The sequence below is a fragment of the Amblyomma maculatum genome, chromosome 6 (assembly GCF_055883805.1).
Source record: "Amblyomma maculatum isolate TAMU_Amacu chromosome 6, ASM5588380v1, whole genome shotgun sequence".
Classification (NCBI taxonomy): domain Eukaryota; kingdom Metazoa; phylum Arthropoda; class Arachnida; order Ixodida; family Ixodidae; genus Amblyomma; species Amblyomma maculatum.
This window is the reverse complement of record NC_139349.1, coordinates 100,447,596-100,467,482: the sequence shown is the minus strand read 5'-3', so window position 1 is coordinate 100,467,482 and position 19,887 is coordinate 100,447,596. Positions and strand designations below refer to the sequence as shown.

The following is a 19,887-nucleotide window of genomic DNA, read 5'->3' as shown; positions in this document are numbered from 1 at the left end:
AATTGGACGATAATTTCTAACATCAAGACGGTCACCTTTTTTGAAAACTGGAATCACTCGGGCAATTCGCCAATCGTCAGGAAGGACGCAGTCCCGAAATGATAACTGGAACAGATGAGTAAAAATATGGGCTAGGGGTTCTGCATAGCGACGCAGGAATACGTTAGGTACATTATCAGGGCCAACAGAGGTCTTCACGTTAAGGTTGAGTAACATATTAAAAACACCTTCGTAAGTAATGAAATCGGATGATAAATCCGAAAGGGAATAATCAAACTGGACGTCATCGCGTGCCGTGGTGAGAACAGAGTGAAAGTACTGATTAAAGTAGTTGGCAATAACTGACGGGTCATGAGAAGTGCAATTATTAACAGATAACTGACTCGGTTCTTTTTTAGTTTCACTGAGGTACCGCCAGAACTTCTCAGGACTGTCTTTTAGAAAGCTCGGGAGTGAGTGAGTGAAGTATTTTGCTTTTGCATCGGCTAAGCGAGAGGCAAGCGCAGATTTAAGGGCTTGATGAGAGCTATTGAAATGACCGCTACGCTTGGCACGTTTTAGCTTGCGATGGATATGATAATTTCTCGCGTCATCCATGGGTTCTTTTTGTTAGTTTTGGTACGTCTGTCTGGTACATAATTATCGAGGCAGAACTGTACAGTTTCCATTAATGCCTTCCATAATGATTTAACATCACCACATAGATTATCAGAGATGCCATAGTGTGTCCAAAATGGCTTGGTCATTGGCTCGTGAAAAATTTTTCACGATATGAATAGAATGTTCCTTGTGGTGTTGTCGATTTCCTATCGGAAATGACAAGTTTACGACATGGTGATCATAAATGCCAGCGCCTACTGATACCGTATATTGAGACACACTTTTGTTGACAAAGATTAAATCAAGAGTAAAACGGGCATTCCCAATTTCACGAGTATAATCCGTTACAGTTTGTACAAGATCGCACGCGAACATAATATCAGCCAAAGGGTTATCAATAACATCAAAGACAGATTTTGGGTTACTCCAATTGATTTCAGGCAGATTAAAATCACCAGCAAGAATGAGACGGTCTTTTTTAAGCAGGCATAAGTGATCGTAAAGCCTGAACAAATAATCAGTAGAGCACGACGGTGCTCTGTAAGCAGCACACACTGTGAATACATGGCCCCAGCAATTCACGTGGATAAATAGGCTTTCATGATCTGGGATTTGATTTAGGACTACGTCGTTTAGAGGGGGTTTTTAATACTACTGCAACGCCACCACCCCGTGTGGGTCGGTCGCGACGAAAGATTTGGTATGAGCTGGGTATGAGGACGGAATCACATACAGCATCATGCAACCAAGTCTCAGTGATGACTGTTATGTGAGGGTCATGCACCAAAAGAAGGTACTCAAGTTTATCCGTCTTATGTTGCCAGTGACTTAAGCCTATGTTTTACAATCAGCCTAAACAAACTGGGCATAGAATATGTAGAGCTGATGATCTTAAAGTAAGAGACACTGCTGAAAGTAAAGGGTGCAGATCACAGTAGACAGTCGGGAGGATAATTTAGATTAGCGAGCGTCCGGTAGTAGACCTTTCAAATGTTTCCTTTTCAGTAAAGTTCTATTACAGCTGACCAGGGGTGGCATTGTTCCTAATTGGATTATTTCAAAGTCGTGTTACTGCACATGCATAGACCAGTCGCTAATGCGCATGTACTCAATCAATCTATAAGCGCTGAAAAGGTCATGGCCGGCATCCACATATTTATTTGTAGATCAGCGGGGGAAGCTGTTGACCTAAAATCTACTGAAAAGAGTGGATGATGATGATGTTGATGATGATGCTGATGATGAATAGTGCATAGCTCTACACTTTGTTTCACAAGTTGTTCGCGTGCACCACCACGAAAGGTAAGGGTGATCTAGGTCAACCAAGGTACCTCCTGTGCCGGCGACTACAGCACTGTAATAATTTAGTGGCCGCCATCCTGATTGATGCAGTGATGCGAACAACTTCGCTTGTCCTACACTAGATGTCCACCGTGTGGAACTGGCTTCCGCCGCGGATCACTACGCTGTGGCCGGAGGTGATTTACTCGACCAACAAACATGGCACCAGCCTCAACAACCTTTACCTGCGAGCGGACAACCGGGAACCAACAGTGCTGGCGATCCTGACCACCCAGGGTGACCGCTTCGGAGCCTACTGCTCCACCAGATGGCAGGAGCGTAGGCGAGCGCACTACTTCGGCACTGGAGAGACGTTCCTCTTCACGTTCGTGCCAGAGCCCACGCGCTTCGAATGGGTCGGCGTCAATTCGGCTCTAGACGTGCCTCACTCGTCGAAGCTCTTCCTCTCGGCCAACCGACACATGATCCAGGTCGGCTCCGGGTAATACGTTTTTATGGAACTTATTAGCCGGCGCCTTGGAGCTTTAGGGCTGTCCTTTATAATAGTGGCGGTATGTGTTGGGGTGTTACTTAATGAGCACCCGGAGAACCGATTATCATCAGCACGCGATGCGTAGATCACCATTAATTTATGCGTATCGCACGCCATAGATAGGAGGCTCGCGGCCTGAGCTTGCTTATGATTGTTCAATGTGGCTCAAGTCAGAATTTATATTTATGCTTTTAGCGAATAAAATGATTATGGTTCTAGCAACGGGTTTTATTTTTTGCAAATTTTTAAATTCTTCACGAAATAAAAAAAATTGCCAGTGATGACGTCACTTTCTAGTGCGAAATTTGAGCGCAGCTCATCCGCTGTTTCAGCTTTTCGATAGATTGAGGCAAAGAATTCGAGCAAGACACGTATGTACAAATATAGACAACTTTTATGCACGCGGTTCGCGATGGCGAACGGCGGCGGCTATGCGTTTCGGCTCGGGCGGTGCACATATCGAGATCCGTCGCCAGCGATCCGGTGCTCTGATTGCCGCCGCACAGGGGTGGCATTGGAGGAGGCGCGAAGAGAGCGATTAAGTTATCGGGAGGTTGCGGGAGGCAGCGCGTGGACCCATAGGAACGTTGCACGGCAAAGAGATAGCAGCGACTGACTGATGCCTTGACGCCGCTAGTGCGTCAAGTCAACGTGGCTCTGCGTTTCGACTTGGGATGCATGCACCGTGATCCGCTGATGCCAAGCCGGCGCTTCGGCAACTGGAGAACACCGCTGCCGCCACGCCAGGAAAAGGCGGGGGGGAGGGAGGAGGAGTGTACACGCAGCGGCGACCGGTGGTGGTGGGGTGGTGGTGATAGTGAAAACATTTATTATAATACATAGAGGTATATACACTAGGTGGGATGCCTAGACAGGCACTCCATTGGCGTTTGCCGCAGCCCGGGCGCGCTGCGTTAAGACCTTTTGGGCCTCTAGGGTGCAGCAGCCGGACAGGGTCGCCTCCCAGTTCTCTCGGGTGGGGTTGGGGATAGGGGGCAAAGATGGGTTTTTCTGGCAGGCCCACACCATGTGGCAGGTGTCAGACACCTCCCCACAGTGCGAGCACAGCCCGTCGAATTGCGCATCAAAATGTTTTAGAGTAGCCGGGCACAACATTGTATTGGTGAGCAGACGCAGGAGCACCCGCTCGTTAGCCTTCCCCAGCCCTTTGCACGGGGTGGGAAGAGTTTGGTGCGTAGATCTGTAATATTCACATATTTCTTTAAATTTGTAAACTGGGCTGAAATCAAAATCCTGGTCCGCGTCGGCTCCCGTAGGAAATGCCCGGAGAGGGCGCGCGGGCGGCGGCGTCGGCTGCCTCATTCCCTTGGAGACCTTGGTGACCTGGAGCCTAAACGAGAGATCGGTACGCGGGATCCGAATCTCTACTACAATTTTTGTATATGCGGTAAGCTAGGGGAGCAGTCCACCCTTACTGGACGTTCCGACAAGCCCTTGCGAGTCGGTTATGATGTATTTGGAGGAGGAGTCAGAGGCTGCGAGAGCGATGGCCACCTCTTCTGCGTATGTTGGTGACTAGGCCTTGAACGTAAGGCCATCTACTCTTTTGCCCTTGTGGATGACCGCGGCTGTGTACCAACCCCTAGGGTTTGGGCCAGAGACGTCCACATAGAAAACTCCTGGTTTGCTTCCATAATGGTGGTCCAAGGCTTCCGCCCGCGCCAGGCGCCGACCATTATGGTCCTCTTTGGACATGTTGGCGGGGAGAGGCCGCACATGGAGGGCGCGTCTTAATTTTTCGGGAATGCGACATCTCTCCTCTGTGAGTTGGGTGTGTTGGATGTGAAGTCGGGCAAGAAGACGGCGACCCGACTCTATCTTTGTTAGACGCTTGAACTGATTGGTGAGGTGGGCCTCCGGAAGTTCCTTGAAAGTATTCACCACACCCAGCGCCATGAGACGGCTGGTAGAGGTGGAGGCCGGGAGGTCCAGTGCTCGTTTCATGATTTTACGGAGGATAACTTCGACAGTATCCTCCTCCTGTTTCCGCAGGTGGAGGTAGGGAGTCGAATACAAGGTTCGACTGGTCACGAATGCGTTCGCGAGCCGCAAGGTGTCCTTGCATCGTAACCCACCGCGCTTGTTGGAAACCCGGCGGACCATGCGGCTAAAACCCCTTGATACTTTGAAAGTTACGCCAACGATTGAACTTTGCCGCCGCCGCGCTACCTCCTCGCCTCCTCCTCGCCCCTTGCGCGCCCCTTCGCTGAAGGCCTGCTCTCCGCCCGATTTCCTGAGCGACGATTGGTCTCCCTGCCGTTGCCCTTGGAAGCCAACGCGCGTCCGGCGTTTTCCTTGTGTTTCCTTTTTCCTTCGCGCCATTTTTCTCCTATTCTCGGCGAGCGAATATTGCGCGCTGTGCTTTTATTGCAGCGTGCAAGCTCTATGCCGTGCTGTTGCGCGTACAACTGCAGCAAGCGGCCTGAAGATGGTTATGCGGTATTCATGATACCTCAAGGCAAGCGTGACGGCTTGCGCAAGAGTCAATGGATTCACAAGATTAGTCGAAAGAAGTTTATTCCTAGAAAGAACAGGTTTGTTTGCGACGTAATGCGCCTTTTTCACTCCCCGTAATAACGCGTCACCTGACGCTGCGTTTTCTATTCCTGCTTGCTCCTCAATATTTTTGCGGCGGCAACATATTCATTGCATAAATGTAAGGTTGTCCTCTGCAACATGCTGAATATTGTGCGAGGCTCCAAGGCTCCATCATTTCACACGCTGTCGACTTCTGTAGTCAGAAATATGGCACTATAATCTGCTTTTTGCTGTCAGTGATAACTGGAAAAGTACAGTCTCTCGATTGCATTTGTCGCGATTATGCTAGGATCCCTGGCCTCCTTCACTAAAAATCAAAATTGGGGCTTGTAGAGGAGCTAGTCTTTCCAGCTTGTACTTGTAGTCTGCGTCGGTTACTCAGGAGCAATGAATGCTGGCCCTGAAAAACTTTTTGGCAAGTAAACCCGAGGTATTGCGGGTAATCTGCACTAGTTAGGTCGTACGGCATTTTTTTTTCAATTCTTGAATGTGTCTTGCCGTGCTTCGACGCACGCGTGGGTTAAAAAGTATGCGTTTGTTTTATCAGGGATACGGCCAATGTGCAGTTGGTATTCACATGATCACACACGCTTTACTTTGACCATGACTACTAGGCGTTGGCAGGTTACCTTCGCTTTGAAAGCTGGAGCTCTAAAACCGCAATTCCGCGTATTCATTTACTGCGAGAAACGTTTTCCCATTTTTCCCATCGATGTCAAATCAGCCGTAATCATTGCATCAATTTTCTGTATTTACGAAACTTAAACAATCAATAATGAATATAGTTATGATGTAAAAATAGGGGAACATTTTGCTAGCAACAATTCTTAGCACTGTAACAATTACTCATTTCAATTGTATGCAAGAAATTTTTTTTTCACCTAGCCTGAGTGATTAACTCATCGCTCTATGTTCTAGCTACATTTCACTGAAGACCGGTTTGAGCCGCCAATATTACACGAACTCGAAAAAAAAAACTGAGGCCCAACGCAGTTCCATCAATTTTCTCTCACCGACATGTCCTGAAGCAAAGGAAGTCTCCTCGACAGAGACATGAACCTCGCGCTGATAGTAGTCAGTTATTTCTGTGGCTTGCTCTTTTCCCACCTCCATTTATGAGAAAATAAGAAAGTATAAGAATTAAAAGTCAATGTATAGTCTCGTCAGGTATTATGAGGTAATAGAGATATGACTGACAACGTAAGTCAATGAAAATTGAAGTATATCAATGGGTCATGGGGCGGCATCAGATTAAATAGTGATGGTTATGAATAGTGATAGCCAATGATGGTGACTGTTACGGATATTAATAGTAAATGATAGTAATAGGCCCGGATAGTGAGGTGATAGTGTTCGTTGTGAATAGTGACAGTTATGATAGGTCACTTGACGGCATTAGTAGATATAGTGATAGATAGGATAGCGATAGTTAATTAATTGGCAGTTATACGCTTTCTCATTTCCGCACGTTGAAGACTTATGTGCCCCCTGTTTTTTTATTTGATTGTTGCGTTCAATGAAATTACGCTCTTTTACATAGCGCATGAGGCCACAGCATGCTTTCCCCAGAACTTCAGTGTGTCGGAAATAGGACCCACCACTTTTCCCAGTGTACCCTGCTGTCTTTTAACCATACGAGAAGACAGTGAGTGGCCGCGTACTGATAAAATTATTTAATTCCTCCATCAGCATCATATCACGACAGCCGTGGCAAACCTGTTCCTTGGCTCAAAGTTTGGTTTTATACACAATTATCTAATTAACGCCAAAATTGCGGATCGCTAACTAGCACAGTGCCATTACACTTGGCCTAAGCTTCTCAACGGTATACGGTTCGATGTTGCAGCTAAAATTGAGATTTTAATTGCAATTTACTAAATATCAATTAATTTGGCCCAGTAATTGATCAAAATACATGTACAATTAACCAATACTCCAATCTCGTGGTTGATCACGTGACATATACTATGCTTAGACAGATAGCTTGACAGTAGCGAAATGAGTAAGTCCTGCTTTGACCTTCTCTGATCTGGAAGTTCAAAGCACCAGCCTGGATCGTTTTCCGAAGTTTTACCGCGGTGACAGATTTCACACTCTAAAAAAACAAACACAAAGTCAGAGGCAATACTAGATTAGGTGCACAAAGTAAAACACCTGATCATGTGACTTAAAAAGGGTCTGCAGCACAGAACTCACCTGAAAGCTTTGTTTATCAGTATTCCCCATTCAAACACTTCTAAGAAGAATCCAATCAATTCATGAACGTTACTTTCGGCATTCTCAATGCTTTTCTCGCAATTTTTCTAAAATTTTGTGCACTCCTGGAGCGCAGACCTGGCCCAAAAGCCCGCGCCTCACTCACTGCTGCGGCCGGCTGGCGGGCGTCAAGGAGAAAAAGCGTGTCGCGCGCAGTGTTCGCCGCCGCCGCGCGAGGAGAATCGAGGAGGAAAGCGCGGCGTGGAGGACAGTGTCGCTACTTTCAAATTATCAAGGGACTTTACATGCGGCCCACCTGGTCCGCCACCTGCCGGAGCTTGGCGAGTATTGTGTCGCATCGTCTCTGGTTGTGTATAAAGAGCCTAAGAACTCTGATTTCCTTAGATTCTTGAATGGGACCGCTTTGCAAGGTGAGATTGATTTAAGTCGATCATGAGTGCGAGGGGCGCAGATGCACGAATTTAGATTTCTGCGGTGAGCATTGGAGACCGCAGCCGCGGGTATAGCGGTCCACTATGCTAGCAGCCGTTTGCAGGCTGGTCTCCATGTCCCTCAGACGCCCTTGCGTGGCCCAAAGGGTGATGTCGTCGGCGTACAGCGCGTGCTGCACCCCTTCGACCGCACCCAACAGAGCAGGTAAGCGCATCATTGCAACGTTGAATAGCAGAGGGGACAGCACTGCGCCTTGCGGAGTGCCCCTCGTGCCAAGCAAAAAAGGTTCGTGTTATTGATCCTGTATTCAGATATAAGACAGTCTGTCTGTGAGAAATTGTTTGATGTAGTTGAAAGTGTTCATGCCACAGTACGTTTGACTCAAGTGCGTGAGTATGACCTCGTGTGTTACATTGTCGAATGCCCCTTTGAGATCCAGGGCAAGGACGGTTTTGTCGTTTCTTGTGCATGTGATGGGGTTCAGTATTTCGCGGACGAGTTTGAGCAGGACATCCTGTGCGGATCTGTGTGGGCGAAATCCGAACATGGTGTCCGCGAAAGTGTTGTGTTGTTCAAGCTACTCAGACAGCCGATCCCGCACCATCGTCTCCAACAATTTACCCACACACGAGGCGAGAGAGATGGGTCGGAGGCTGTCCGTGTCGACTGGTTTCCCAGCTTTGGGAATAAAGGTGACGAGAGCTGTCTTCCATTCAATGGGAAGGGGGGTTTTCCCTGCCCAGATTGCATTGATATAGTCAAGAAGGCACTGGTGCGCCGTGTCAGGGAGGTTCGCCAGAAGTTTAACGGTGACCTTGTCCCGGCCTGGCGCAATGCCCTTCTTCATTTTGGCCAGACTGGCCCACAGATCGTGGAGCCGGAATGGGTTATCCAACTCCGAGTTTTCCCTGCCTGCATAGGAATAGGCCGATCCGCGGGGGTCCTAAATTGTGCACAGGTAGCGATCGCGTAGCGCCACTGCCAGCTGCATTGTGTTTCCTTGGAATGAATGCATGGCTTTGTGTAGGTGTTTTTGCGTTTCCGTGCGTGTCTGTGTTGGATTGATGAGGGCTCGGAAGAGCCGCCACGTGTTGCCGCTAGACATTTGCCTCGCCGCCGTGTTGCAATGGTCCACCCAGTTAGAGTCAGCGAGACGGGCCGCGTACTCTGCTGCCTGCCGGGTGAGATCCGCAATGCGAGATTTCAGCTTCTTGTTGCGTTTCTGACGCTTCCAGCGGCGCGTGAGGCCACGGCGTGCTTCCCAGAGATGCGGGAGGTGGTTGTCCACGTCCGTAACTACCTCTGTGAGCTGTGTTTGTTTCTCATGGGAGTGAAGGTACGCCATGACTGACTGGGACCAGGTCGTGTAGCCCTGCTCTGTGATGTTCGTGTTAGTTTCTGTTGGGAAATTTTGGCGAAAGGTAGTCCAATCGGGGATGCGGGCTTTCGTTGTGTGGCGCTTCAGGGGGCGTGTGTAAACTGTTGTGTTGAGGATACAGTGGTCGCTACCGAGGGTCTCCTCGGTGTTGATCCAGTCTGCGTGTCTTATGTTGCGAGTGAAGGTCAGGTGGGCATGTGTCTCGGGTCACCGAGTTGCCTGCGCGGATGGGAAATGCTGGGTTGGTGTGGAGGGTGAGGCCCAATGTGGACGTCAGTTCTGCCAGCATACGTCCACGCACTTCCTCCTTACGATAGCCCCATAGCTGGCTAGGTGCGTTGAAGTCACCCACAATCAGCAGGGGATCACGACCCGCCTCTTTAAGCGCACGGCTAAACAGGCCCGCGAAGGTCACTCGCTTCAGTTTCGGGGAGCAGTATACGTTAAGCACGTGCAGGGGAGGATCCGATCGCCTAAAGGAGAGGATCCTCACCATCATGTATGAATAGGGTATGTTGAGATCGAGGTCAATTTTGGTGGCTGTGTATGATTTGTGCACGAGGAGACACGACAAAGGGTCATGCTGGAACGTCGCGTAATTAGTCAACTTGGCTGCCGCTCCTGGCTCTTGGAGGGCGACCACGGCGGGTAAAGCCTCGAATGTTTCGAGGTAGAAACGCAGGTTCGCGCGTTTCTGCCGTGCCTTAAAGCCTCTACAGTTCCACTGCGTTACGGTTACGGAATTGTGAGCTTTGGGAGGAGAGGAACGCGTGTTAAGCCGTCCTGCCATGATTAGGAACGGAAATGAGAGATGGGGTTTATGAGACTCCGAACCAGAGCCCACCAGGTGGGGGTGCGGGTTTGGAGTCCTCTGATTTCGCGTCTGTGGGATTGACGACAATTTTCTTGTGCCTGTTGGAGGCTTAGATCCCTTCGAGCCGATGGCTCGTTCGGGTGGTTGATTTCATGCAGCGGGTGATGGCTGCAGGGGCCGATGCCCTACATTTGGTCTCCAAGCAGCCCATGGCCGCTTCTACCATTTTCTGGAAATGGGAGGTGAGGCGCGCCTCCATCGCGGCCATTGCTGACGCGAACGCGGGCGGCATTTCGGGCTCACTCTCCATGGCGTCGGAACTCTAGACACCCGTCACAGCGGATAGTTTTTCCTCTAAATTTTGAATTTTGGCGAGCAGTTGCCCGATCTGCGCCTTAAGCTGCTCACTTTGCCTGCGGCTTTCTACATCAACGCCGTGTATCGAGGAAGGGAAAGCGAGTGAGGATGAGGGAACGCAGGAGGCGGCCCGCGCCCGGCTGCTCACCTGAGTGTTTTGTTGCTGCGCTGGGGCCCGGGATCCGGCAGCGCCATCTGGTTTTAGGGCGGGGAAGTGCTTGGCATAGTCTCCGTTGGGGGGCGGTGACGGTGTCTGCTTCTTTTTCTTGTTTTTCTTCTTCCTCTTCCCCTTCTTCCCAGTTGACGACTGTAAGGGAGAGGAGGAGTCTGTGTTCACGTCAGTCAGGTGTGAGCCGGTGGTAGGATCGCACCATGGCGCTCCGCCATTGGCTCTGCCGGTGGAGTGACCTTGCTTGCTTTCAGGCCCTTCAGGTTGTGAAGGTCTAGCTCCGGCAAGATGGAGTCGACGAAATTTGGCCGTGCAATCTCTCGATCCCGTGGTGTGGACTAATCCACAGATTGCACAGGTCGGGTTGCATTCGTGTGGCGCAGGACCGTCCTGCGTCACAGTCACAGTTCGGCCGCAAAGGCCGCACCTTGGCGAGTTCGGCGTGGGGCAAATGTCCGAGCGGTGCCCCACAGTACCACACTTTACACATGCCGGCACAGTTCGCTTATATTCTCGGACGGGGGTAAGTTCCCCGTTGTAGTGGACGTATCGCGGGACCACCTTTCCCACAAATGTGATGAGCGCGATGGTTGATTTTCCGAGCCGGCGGATACTGGCGATCTGGCCTCCTCGCCAGACAATTTGGGCAGTGAGCGTCGCGTTTGTTTCATCGTCGGCGATGCCCCGATGATACCGCGGCACACGTCTCCGGTAAGCTTTAAATTCCCGTGCACTGGTAGGGGGCCTTTACCAGTTTGCAAATTAAATTCGCCAATGAGGCGATCAGCGAGGTCTGGATTTCGTGTCCCTACAACAAGCAGATTCTGCTCCCATGCGGGTACAACGTCGAGAACGTTGTCGGCAGCAGAAATGCCTAGGTGCGAGTTCAGTGCCTTGCCTAGCTCATCCCGTCGGAAGGTGTTCCTCAGGTCCGCGGTGACCCTGGGCTTGATGATGACAACATAGTCTTGAGGGTGCATCCGTGGCATAGGACGGGGCTTCCACAGACACGGCTTAGCTTGGTTTCGAAGCGATGAGGCAGATTCGTGCGCTGGCGCTTGCTGCTTGGTTTGGGGCGCCACTGATGTGGCAGCCGCTGTGTTGGAGCCGGCTCTAGAACGCCGTCTGACAAGTTGAAAGAGCTCCTCGTGCTTGAAACGGGCAGGTTCCGTCACAGCTTCAGGTTGGACAGTCGAAACAGTCTCCCAGACCATTTCGGAAGGGTCGTATCCCCTCAGAGAAGCTTGAGAAGCCATCTTGATAGGTGACGAGGGTGAGTCACTGCCTCCGGGAGCGAAGCAGCCGTTAGGCCGAGCGCCAATGCCTCGTGGCAGAGTGAAAATCTCCCCTCGCTAAATGAAAATTGGGCCACCTGGCTATATTTGGCGTTCACGGTATCCTGATGATGTTAGGAATACAGTAGCACAAATTTCAAGAGGGCCCGAGTTGATGCGCCGCAATAATTAGCGAAACTTGACGGAGCCGATGTGGCATGCGTCCGCGCGCAGTCACAGCAGCAGGATCGCCGAGCGCGAACGGTGGCGGCAGGAGCGTGCGAACGTACCTCGCATGGGATCCGTATTTTTCAGTGCGTGGATTTCATATTTCGCCTCGGATACTCACCCATTTTTGTGAGCAAGCCCGTGAAGGTGTAAGGATTCACCTGACACCTTATTTGCCTTCATCCGACCGACCGCCGGTTGACTAGGACCTCATCTTTGACCCGCCACGAAGCAGCCGAGCTAAGCCTAACGCTCGGTGTGGCACCGCTTTGTCCGCAGCGCAGAGCTGCGTCTCACGCCACCCCTGCGGCCGCTGAGCCATCGCCGCAGCTGCTGTAGCCTCAAAGACGTCGACATGGAGAACCAAGTCGACGGTACGCCCATCACTCCAGAAGAATTTGACGACGACCCCCGCTGGACCCGAATTGTTAAGGCCCAGCGTTCGGCCTACCCTAGAGGAGACGCTACTCCTCAAAGCGACCCCCTCAAGTCCGCAATGGCGTCCCCGCCATCACTGAAGACTCCCAGATTACGTCACCATGTCCCTCTACCTCGACTTCCACAAGAAGACTACAAGATCGTGTTCCGCCCCGGCGGCGGCCTCGACCTCCGCACCACTACCAATGGGGCCCTCCTGACCTCACTTTGTGCCATCGCCAAAGTTGACTATGCCACCGCCCGTGCCAAGGATCGCGTACGTATCAACCCATACAACAACTCATTCACTGTTAGTTCACCCTCAGACCAACGCACCCGGTTATATGTCCAAACCTCTGAGCTGCGTCTCGCAACCAATTCGTACCCCCTGCGCGCTTACGTTGCCGCTCCTGACAACGCTCTCCGCGGTGTAATCTACAACGCCGTGGACCAACAGAGCCAAGAGGAGATCATAGCAGACCTTCAAGCTATGAACCCCAGCAATACCTACGCCATTGCCGATGCAAGACAGATGGGGCGTACGCGGTCCATCCTGATCACCTTCGTCGGCACAAAAGAACTACCCCGCACCGTGATATTCAACTGCGGCCTTTTTATCTGCCACCCTTTCCGCCGCAAGGCCGAAGCCTGCACCAATTGTTGGAGCTACGGCCATCGCTCCGACGTATGCACCCAGCCCAGATCCGGACGCTGCACTCGCTGCGGAGCCGTGCACGAGATTCGGGAGCCCCCCGACTGCACACCTAAATGCATCTTGTGCCAAGGCACACATGTCACGGGATCCCGCCCGTGTGGACTTCGCTACGCGCGGACCGGTCCCTCTCCAACCAACTCCAGCCTTAAGTCAACGTCATCCACCCCACCGCAATCAAAACCGTCCACCGAAGACTCCCGCTCATCTAGACCCAGCCAGCGGTCCAACTCCCGGACCCGCCAAGAACGCAGCCCCCGCCGCCGCTCCGTCTCTTTTCCGCCACTGCCGAGTCAAGACACCTCATCGACTTCTTCCCAGGTGAGCCGGCCTTTGCAGCCTCCCACCCCCGACCCCGAAAAAGAAGAGCTCAAAGCTCAACTCGCTGCCCAAAACAGGGAGATTACCCTGCTAAAACAACAGCTGCAGGCGTTGTTGGGGCACCCCCAACTCCCCAGCCCTTCTCCACAATGCCCCCCACCACCTGTCACTCAAAAGCCCCAGCCGTCCCTACCCGCCCCCATGTCCATCTCCTCCAATGCTTCCTCCCGCGCCACCTCCCCTTCCCGCACCCCTCCACAAAAGAGGCGATCCACCAACCAGCCCACATCCATCCCGGAGGTGGAGGCCGTCATCCACCACACAGCCTCGTTTCTTGATGCCCATGAGCAACGCCTCATTGCCGCAATTTCTACGCTGCGTACCGACACGCAGAAATGGATGGAACAAATTAACGAACGCGTAGCCAGAATTGAGGCCCGCCAGAGTGCCCACGAAGCCGAACCTGCCCAAACGACCCTAATGGTGTCATCCCTCCTCCCCTCCTCCTCATCTCCCAATCCCCCTGCACCAGCAGGGGCATCCAGGCCTCGTGATGGCCAGACACCCCTCACGCCTTAATTTCTGGCAGTGGAACTGCCGTGGTTTCCGCGGAAAGCGGAACGCGCTGCAGCTCCACCTCCAGAACATCCCTCCCTCCGAGCTCCCCGCTTTAATCGCCCTCCAAGAAACTTTCTCCCCAGTTAAGCTGCGCGACTTCACTGCTTTCCATCCTTCTTCCTCATCCCCCCCGAACATTGCCACTCTGGTTCACCGCAACTACACGGCGATAGAGCATCCTCTCGACGTTCCAGAGTGCACGCACCTTTTCCTAGAACTCCTCCCCCGGCGGCGACAGGATGCCAGTCTCTTTGTTCTTAATGTCTACAGCCCTCCTCGCACACCTTCAGCTCCTCTCCTCCTCCTTCTACGCAAAGCCCTTTCTCGCGCACATCGCAACGCGCTCCTCATTCTTGGGGATTTCAATGCACATCACGTCAGCTGGGGTTATCCCGGGAACAGTAGGAAAGGTCTCGCGCTGGGGACATTCATCCAGAACGAACAGTTATCCGTCCTTAATGATTTTTCTGACCCAACCCGCATCGGCTCCAGCGTCCAACGCAACACTAATGCGGACCTTTCCATCTGCAAAAACGTCGTGGATGCAGCGTGGACAAACACCTGGGTCTTTCTCGGCAGCAACCACTATATCCTGTCCATCTCTTTCTCTCTTCCTAGCCTATCCTCCCGCCAGCGTCTGAGCCAGGTAGTCGATTGGGATCGGTTCCGCCACTCACGGCAACATGCCCCCACCTCCATCTCAGACCTTTCTCAATGGACTGCCACCTTGCTCAAAGATGTTTCATCCGCCACCTCTACCGTCCCGACCCCTCCTCACTCCTCCACGGCTGACAGCCGCCTCCTTCACCTATGGGAGGCGCATCTTTCCCTGCACCGCCGCTGGCTTTCACAAAAACACAATCGCTCACTACGCCTCCGCCTTGCCCGCCTGGGTATGGAAATTGAGGTGCACTGCTCATACCTCACCAGGCAGCAGTGGGACCAGACATGCGACCGCATGGCCGGTACCCTCGGGCTGAGGGATACGTGGGCGCTCCTACGTGCCCTCCTTGACCCGTCGCATGTCAAGGCCACGCAACGCAGGGATGTGACGCGCCTCCTGGAATCCTCACCGCTATCCGATTCCGATTTCCTTCTTGCACTCCGAGATCGCTATCTCTGCACTTCCCCTTCGTCCCCCCTCCCTTCTTACATCGGCATCATTAATTCTGCGCTTGACGCAGATATCACTTTGGGGGAGGTTTGTGCGGCGCTACATAAGCTCCGCACCACTTCCGCACCAGGAGCAGACCAAATTTCTAATAAGGCCCTCCGTAACCTGGACACATCATCCCTAGAGGCCATTACGGACCTCTTTAACAAACATTGGCACGAAGGCACCCTGCCTTCTGAGTGGACCCACGCTAAGGTGACCTTCATCCCCAAGCCCGGCAAACCCATAGACATTCAAAATCTCCGTCCTATTTCCCTCACCTCTTGTCTCGGTAAGCTCTTTGAGCACGTCGTTCTAGACCGCTTACAGAGCTTCCTCGAGGACAAACATCTCTTCCCCGATTCGATGTTCGGCTTTCGCCCATCCCTCTCTACACAGGATGTCATGCTCCAGCTCTCCGAAGAAGTCCTTCACCCTCTTCACGCCAAGCGCACTCGCGCGATCATGGCACTGGACTTGACAAAAGCATTTGATAATGTCTTCCATACCGCCATCCTAGACGCCCTTTCTACCCTTAACGTGGGCTCCCGAATCCATAGTTACATCAAGGCTTTTATTGCCCATGGCACGGCTGAGATCTCATTCGGCACCCTCTCCTCTCCTACTTTCCCTCTTGGAAATCGAGGTACCCCCCAGGGTTCTGTTCTCTCTCCCCTTCTCTTCAACATCACCCTTTTTCCGATGGCACATGCTCTAGCTAGCATTCCTAACCTCTCCCATGCTTTCTACGCTGATGATATCACCCTCTGGGTGACTACCGGCAATCTTGGTGAGATGGAAGCCGCTCTCCAGGCAGGCGCTAAAACGGTCGCCGATTATGCTCGCACGGTCGGGCTAGCTTGTTCCCCGTCCAAGTCGGAGCTCCTGCTCCTCCTGGCTCGAGGCATAGCTCCAACCTCATCTCCTAACCTTAACGTCACTATCGACGGACATCCCATCCCTTCTGTCTCTTGCATCCGTATTCTCGGTCTCTTTCTCCAATCCAATGGCAAACACACTACTGTCCTTTCCCGCCTTACTACCACCGTCCAGCAGACGGTACGGCTGGTCCGACGGGTCGCTAACCGACACTACGGCATGCGCGAGCACGACCTCCGTCGTCTTGTTCAGGCCTTTGTGCTAAGCCGCCTTGTCTACTCCCTCCCCTACCTCTTTCTGTCTCGTACCGAGGAAGACAAGGTCAACTGTCTCATCCGCCAAACCTATAAGTCGGCTCTCGGGCTTCCCACTTCCACCCCCACTTCTCGTCTACTGGCGATGGGCGTCCACAATACTCTTTCAGAACGTGTGGATGCCCATCGCGTGGCACAACTCGATCGTTTATCTCGCACCACCCCTGGTAGAGCCCTTCTTACTTCCCTTCACTTGACCCCTGTCTCCCCTATCTCTGTCACCCATCCCTTGCCCAGCTCCCTCTTCTCCATGCTCACTGTCAAGCCCCTTCCCAAGAACATGCACCCTGAGCATCATGCCGCTCGCCGATCTGCCCGCGCCTCCACCCTCTGGTGCCAGTACGGTACACGGTCTGACGCCGTGTATGTTGATGCGGCACCCTACCTCTCGCATCCCGCCTATGCCCTGGCCACTGTCTCTAATACACGAGCCCCCCTCTCCGTCGCCACTATCCATGCTCTCACTTCCACTGCCGCATAGGAAGCAGCCATCGCCCTCGCCATTGCCAGCACACCAGCCCTTTTCATATTTAGCGACTCTAAGACCGCAGTCCGCAACTTTGCAAAGGGTAGAATCTCTTCCTCTGCGCTCAATATCCTTAAGCACTCCTCCCCCCCTTCCCGATCTATCCAACTATTTTGGGTTCCGGCTCATGCGGGGCACCCTGGAAATGAGGCGGCAAATTCTATCGCTCGCGAAATGACCGACCGAGCTGGCCCCCTGCACCCCGGGATGGACACGCGTGACTCCCTCCTCACCTTCCATGACATCACCCTCCACTACCGCAACTCCCGATTATCCCTCCCTCCCCCTCACAAGTCCCTATCTAAAATCGAACAGAATACGTGGCGCCATTTACAGGCCCACACTTTCCTCTCCCCTGCACGCCTTGCCCTTATTCACCCCGGTGCCTTCTCGCCCCAATGCACGCTTTGCAGCTCTCCCCGAGCAGACTATGCTCACATTCTTTACTCTTGTCCGGCGCACTTTCCCCCCGTCTCCTGGCAAATAAACAGCCCGCAGCTGTGGGAGGCTGCTTTGGCCAGCTCGGAGCCGCATATTCAACAGCGGCTTACGACCTGGGCAGCGGAAGTCGCCGCCAGGCGTGACCTGGAGGCCACGACCAGCAGCCGGAAGGCCACCCACGGAACGGCGGCAACATAATTTTACTTTTTTAATTTTTTGGCCTTCAATGAATAAAGTTTGTACCACCACCACCACCGCGCAGCAACCGCAGAACACGAGGGGGGTACACGCAGCGGCGAACGGTGGCTGCAGGAGCGCGCGCAGCAATTGGAGAACGCGCGCGGTTGCCGCCACGAAAGAGAGAGGGGGGAGGGTTAGCAACCGTTTAGCAACCGGAGAACACGAGGGGGGCAGGGTACACACAGTGGCGAACGGTGGCGGGAGGAGCGCGCGCTGCCCCGCCAGCGTAGCTGGTTACGAGGGACAACGCGACGCCGACGGCCATGACGACGCGAAACGCAGGAGCGGGCGCCAAAGAGCTGCGCTCTAGAAAATTAGCGGTGTTCAACCCAGCTGCTCCTAGTTAATGACCTTGAGCTCTTTAGGCCTCGTGCTGGACTAACTCAGCAGGATTATCCAATTCAGCCTGATGCTGGCTATAGAGTGTAGACATCGACGATCAAGGCACCTCACTACGTACGGCGCAGCTAGTGGTCACGTGACAGCGAGGCTGCTTTCACTCGCGGTTCTTCCGGCTTTTGCAAGGCGCAGATGAAACGGGCTTATTTATTTATTTATTTATTTATTTATTTATTTATTTATTTATTTATTTATTTATTTATTTATTTATTTATTTATTTATTTATTTATTTATTTATTTATTTATTTATTTATTTATTACAAATACAGCACACATTGAGCATTATTATATGGAGGTTAATTCCAAGTACAAAAGGTCAAAGAGTGCAAATGGCACTAGCAAATGATTTATACCACTAAACACAATAGGAATCTTAATTTAGGGGTCTACCGTACATTTAGTAGAAAGTATGAAATAAAATAAAATTAGAGATGATGTTACACACCCATATAACAGTACACCGGAAGTATCGTGTAAAATATTTATGTAGTTTTCTATGGCAGATGGAAAGCTGGTTACAGACACTCATCAGGGAGCACATTCCATTCTTGCATAGTTTGCAGAACGAAAAATTAAAACACATTGATACGACTTTGCTATGGACCCATCTTGTTTGAACTGTCGCGTCCCTGGGAGCAATAAGGAGGCTGTTTTAATTATATGAAGAATAGTAGCAGTATGGCTTACTCACTAAGATGTTTTTTTCTTTTTCAAGCCATTCAAATATATTCCGGAAATCTTGCATTTCTGTATAACACCCTGGCGCAAAAACCTCGCCGGGGCAAATCAGCGCATGTGCTGATGATGGGACAAGGCAGCGGTAGACGGAAATGGCAGCGCTATGCAAACCACTTGCAGTGTACACTCCTATCCTGCAGTGTTAAACACACTATAGCGTTCATACCACAGCCAATTTACCCCCATTTCATGAGAAAATTGAGCTCTTTAACCAGATATTCCGGTGAGCAGATATCAGACAGTTTAACGGGACGACGCCCACGGCAGCATTGGTAAGACATCCGACGCAGATCATTTTTGGACAATGAATGTAGGAGAAAAAGTCCCCATAGTAATTACAATTATTTGTTTCTTTATTAAGAACACAAATTTCACGCTACAATGAAAACGCAATAAGAAGCGAGATATACGAGCAAGCAAACACGTTTTGGGACAAGAATTTAAAATCCCAAACTGGAGAAAAACTGTAATCGCTGATCCGGTGTTGAGAAATTGATGTGTGAGTATTAATTGCGAACTTAAAGGAGATCCTGGCGCAAGGACTGGAACCTGTGATCGGTGCAGAAATGGGGGATGAACCACTTTTATTAGCTACGTCTGTATAAATCAATGTTTGGTGTTGTAATGGGCCAGTGATTTTTATGTGTCCTAAAGCTGGCAAAGACAGGTAATATAAACTTAAAAGTTTGTAACCATGCCTGTTCTTTATGCCTAGAATATTATAGATCTGAAACAGATGCAGTTGAGGTGATAAGCACTCTAGACAAAATATGTGAACCTCTAACTGCGCAGGAATGGCACGGGTCTGTACATAGACGGCTGCCTCGAGAACGGTCGCACCGAGCACTGCGACACTTTCGACAACATGCCGCTGGCCAGCAGCAAGGACTTCGTCATTCGCATCCTTGAGGTCGTCGGATTTGCGTGATCTCGAATCACCAGCGTCCATCGCCAACGCTAACCTCCATTCTACTCTAACCTATTTGGGATTGACGTATTTCACATCGTTCCATTTCATTCAGCGATCGTATAGCCCCAATGCAACCCACTCCCGAGGTGGGGTAACGACAGCCAAATCTCGCGTGGTTCGTATCACCTTCGACGTTGTCACTTGGTTTTTCTTGTGATGATAGAGAAAAAAAGAATTTTTGTCATTCCTTCGTCTTGCCATAATTTCTGTTGCCTTTTTCTAGACCATATTTTTTTTAGCCTGTCCAATAAAAATTCAATTGTGAGCAAACGCTCGGGTGTGTCCTTTCTGTCGTC

The 19,887-nt window shown here is 51.5% G+C and overlaps 1 protein-coding gene across 4 annotated transcripts in view; it reads left to right on the top strand.

The window, feature by feature from the left end:
- Positions 1-19,549, top strand: part of LOC146186425 (GTPase-activating protein skywalker-like) — a 37,139-nt gene extending 17,590 nt beyond the window's left edge. For all 4 annotated transcript variants that reach the window (XM_084605687.1, XM_084605684.1, XM_084605683.1 and 1 more), the window contains 2 exons: positions 2,025-2,383; positions 19,414-19,549. In XM_084605687.1, the coding sequence (XP_084461813.1) occupies positions 2,025-2,383; positions 19,414-19,549 (495 nt within the window). The remainder of the gene's footprint in view (positions 1-2,024; positions 2,384-19,413) is intronic.
- The last annotated feature ends 338 nt before the right edge of the window (positions 19,550-19,887 follow it).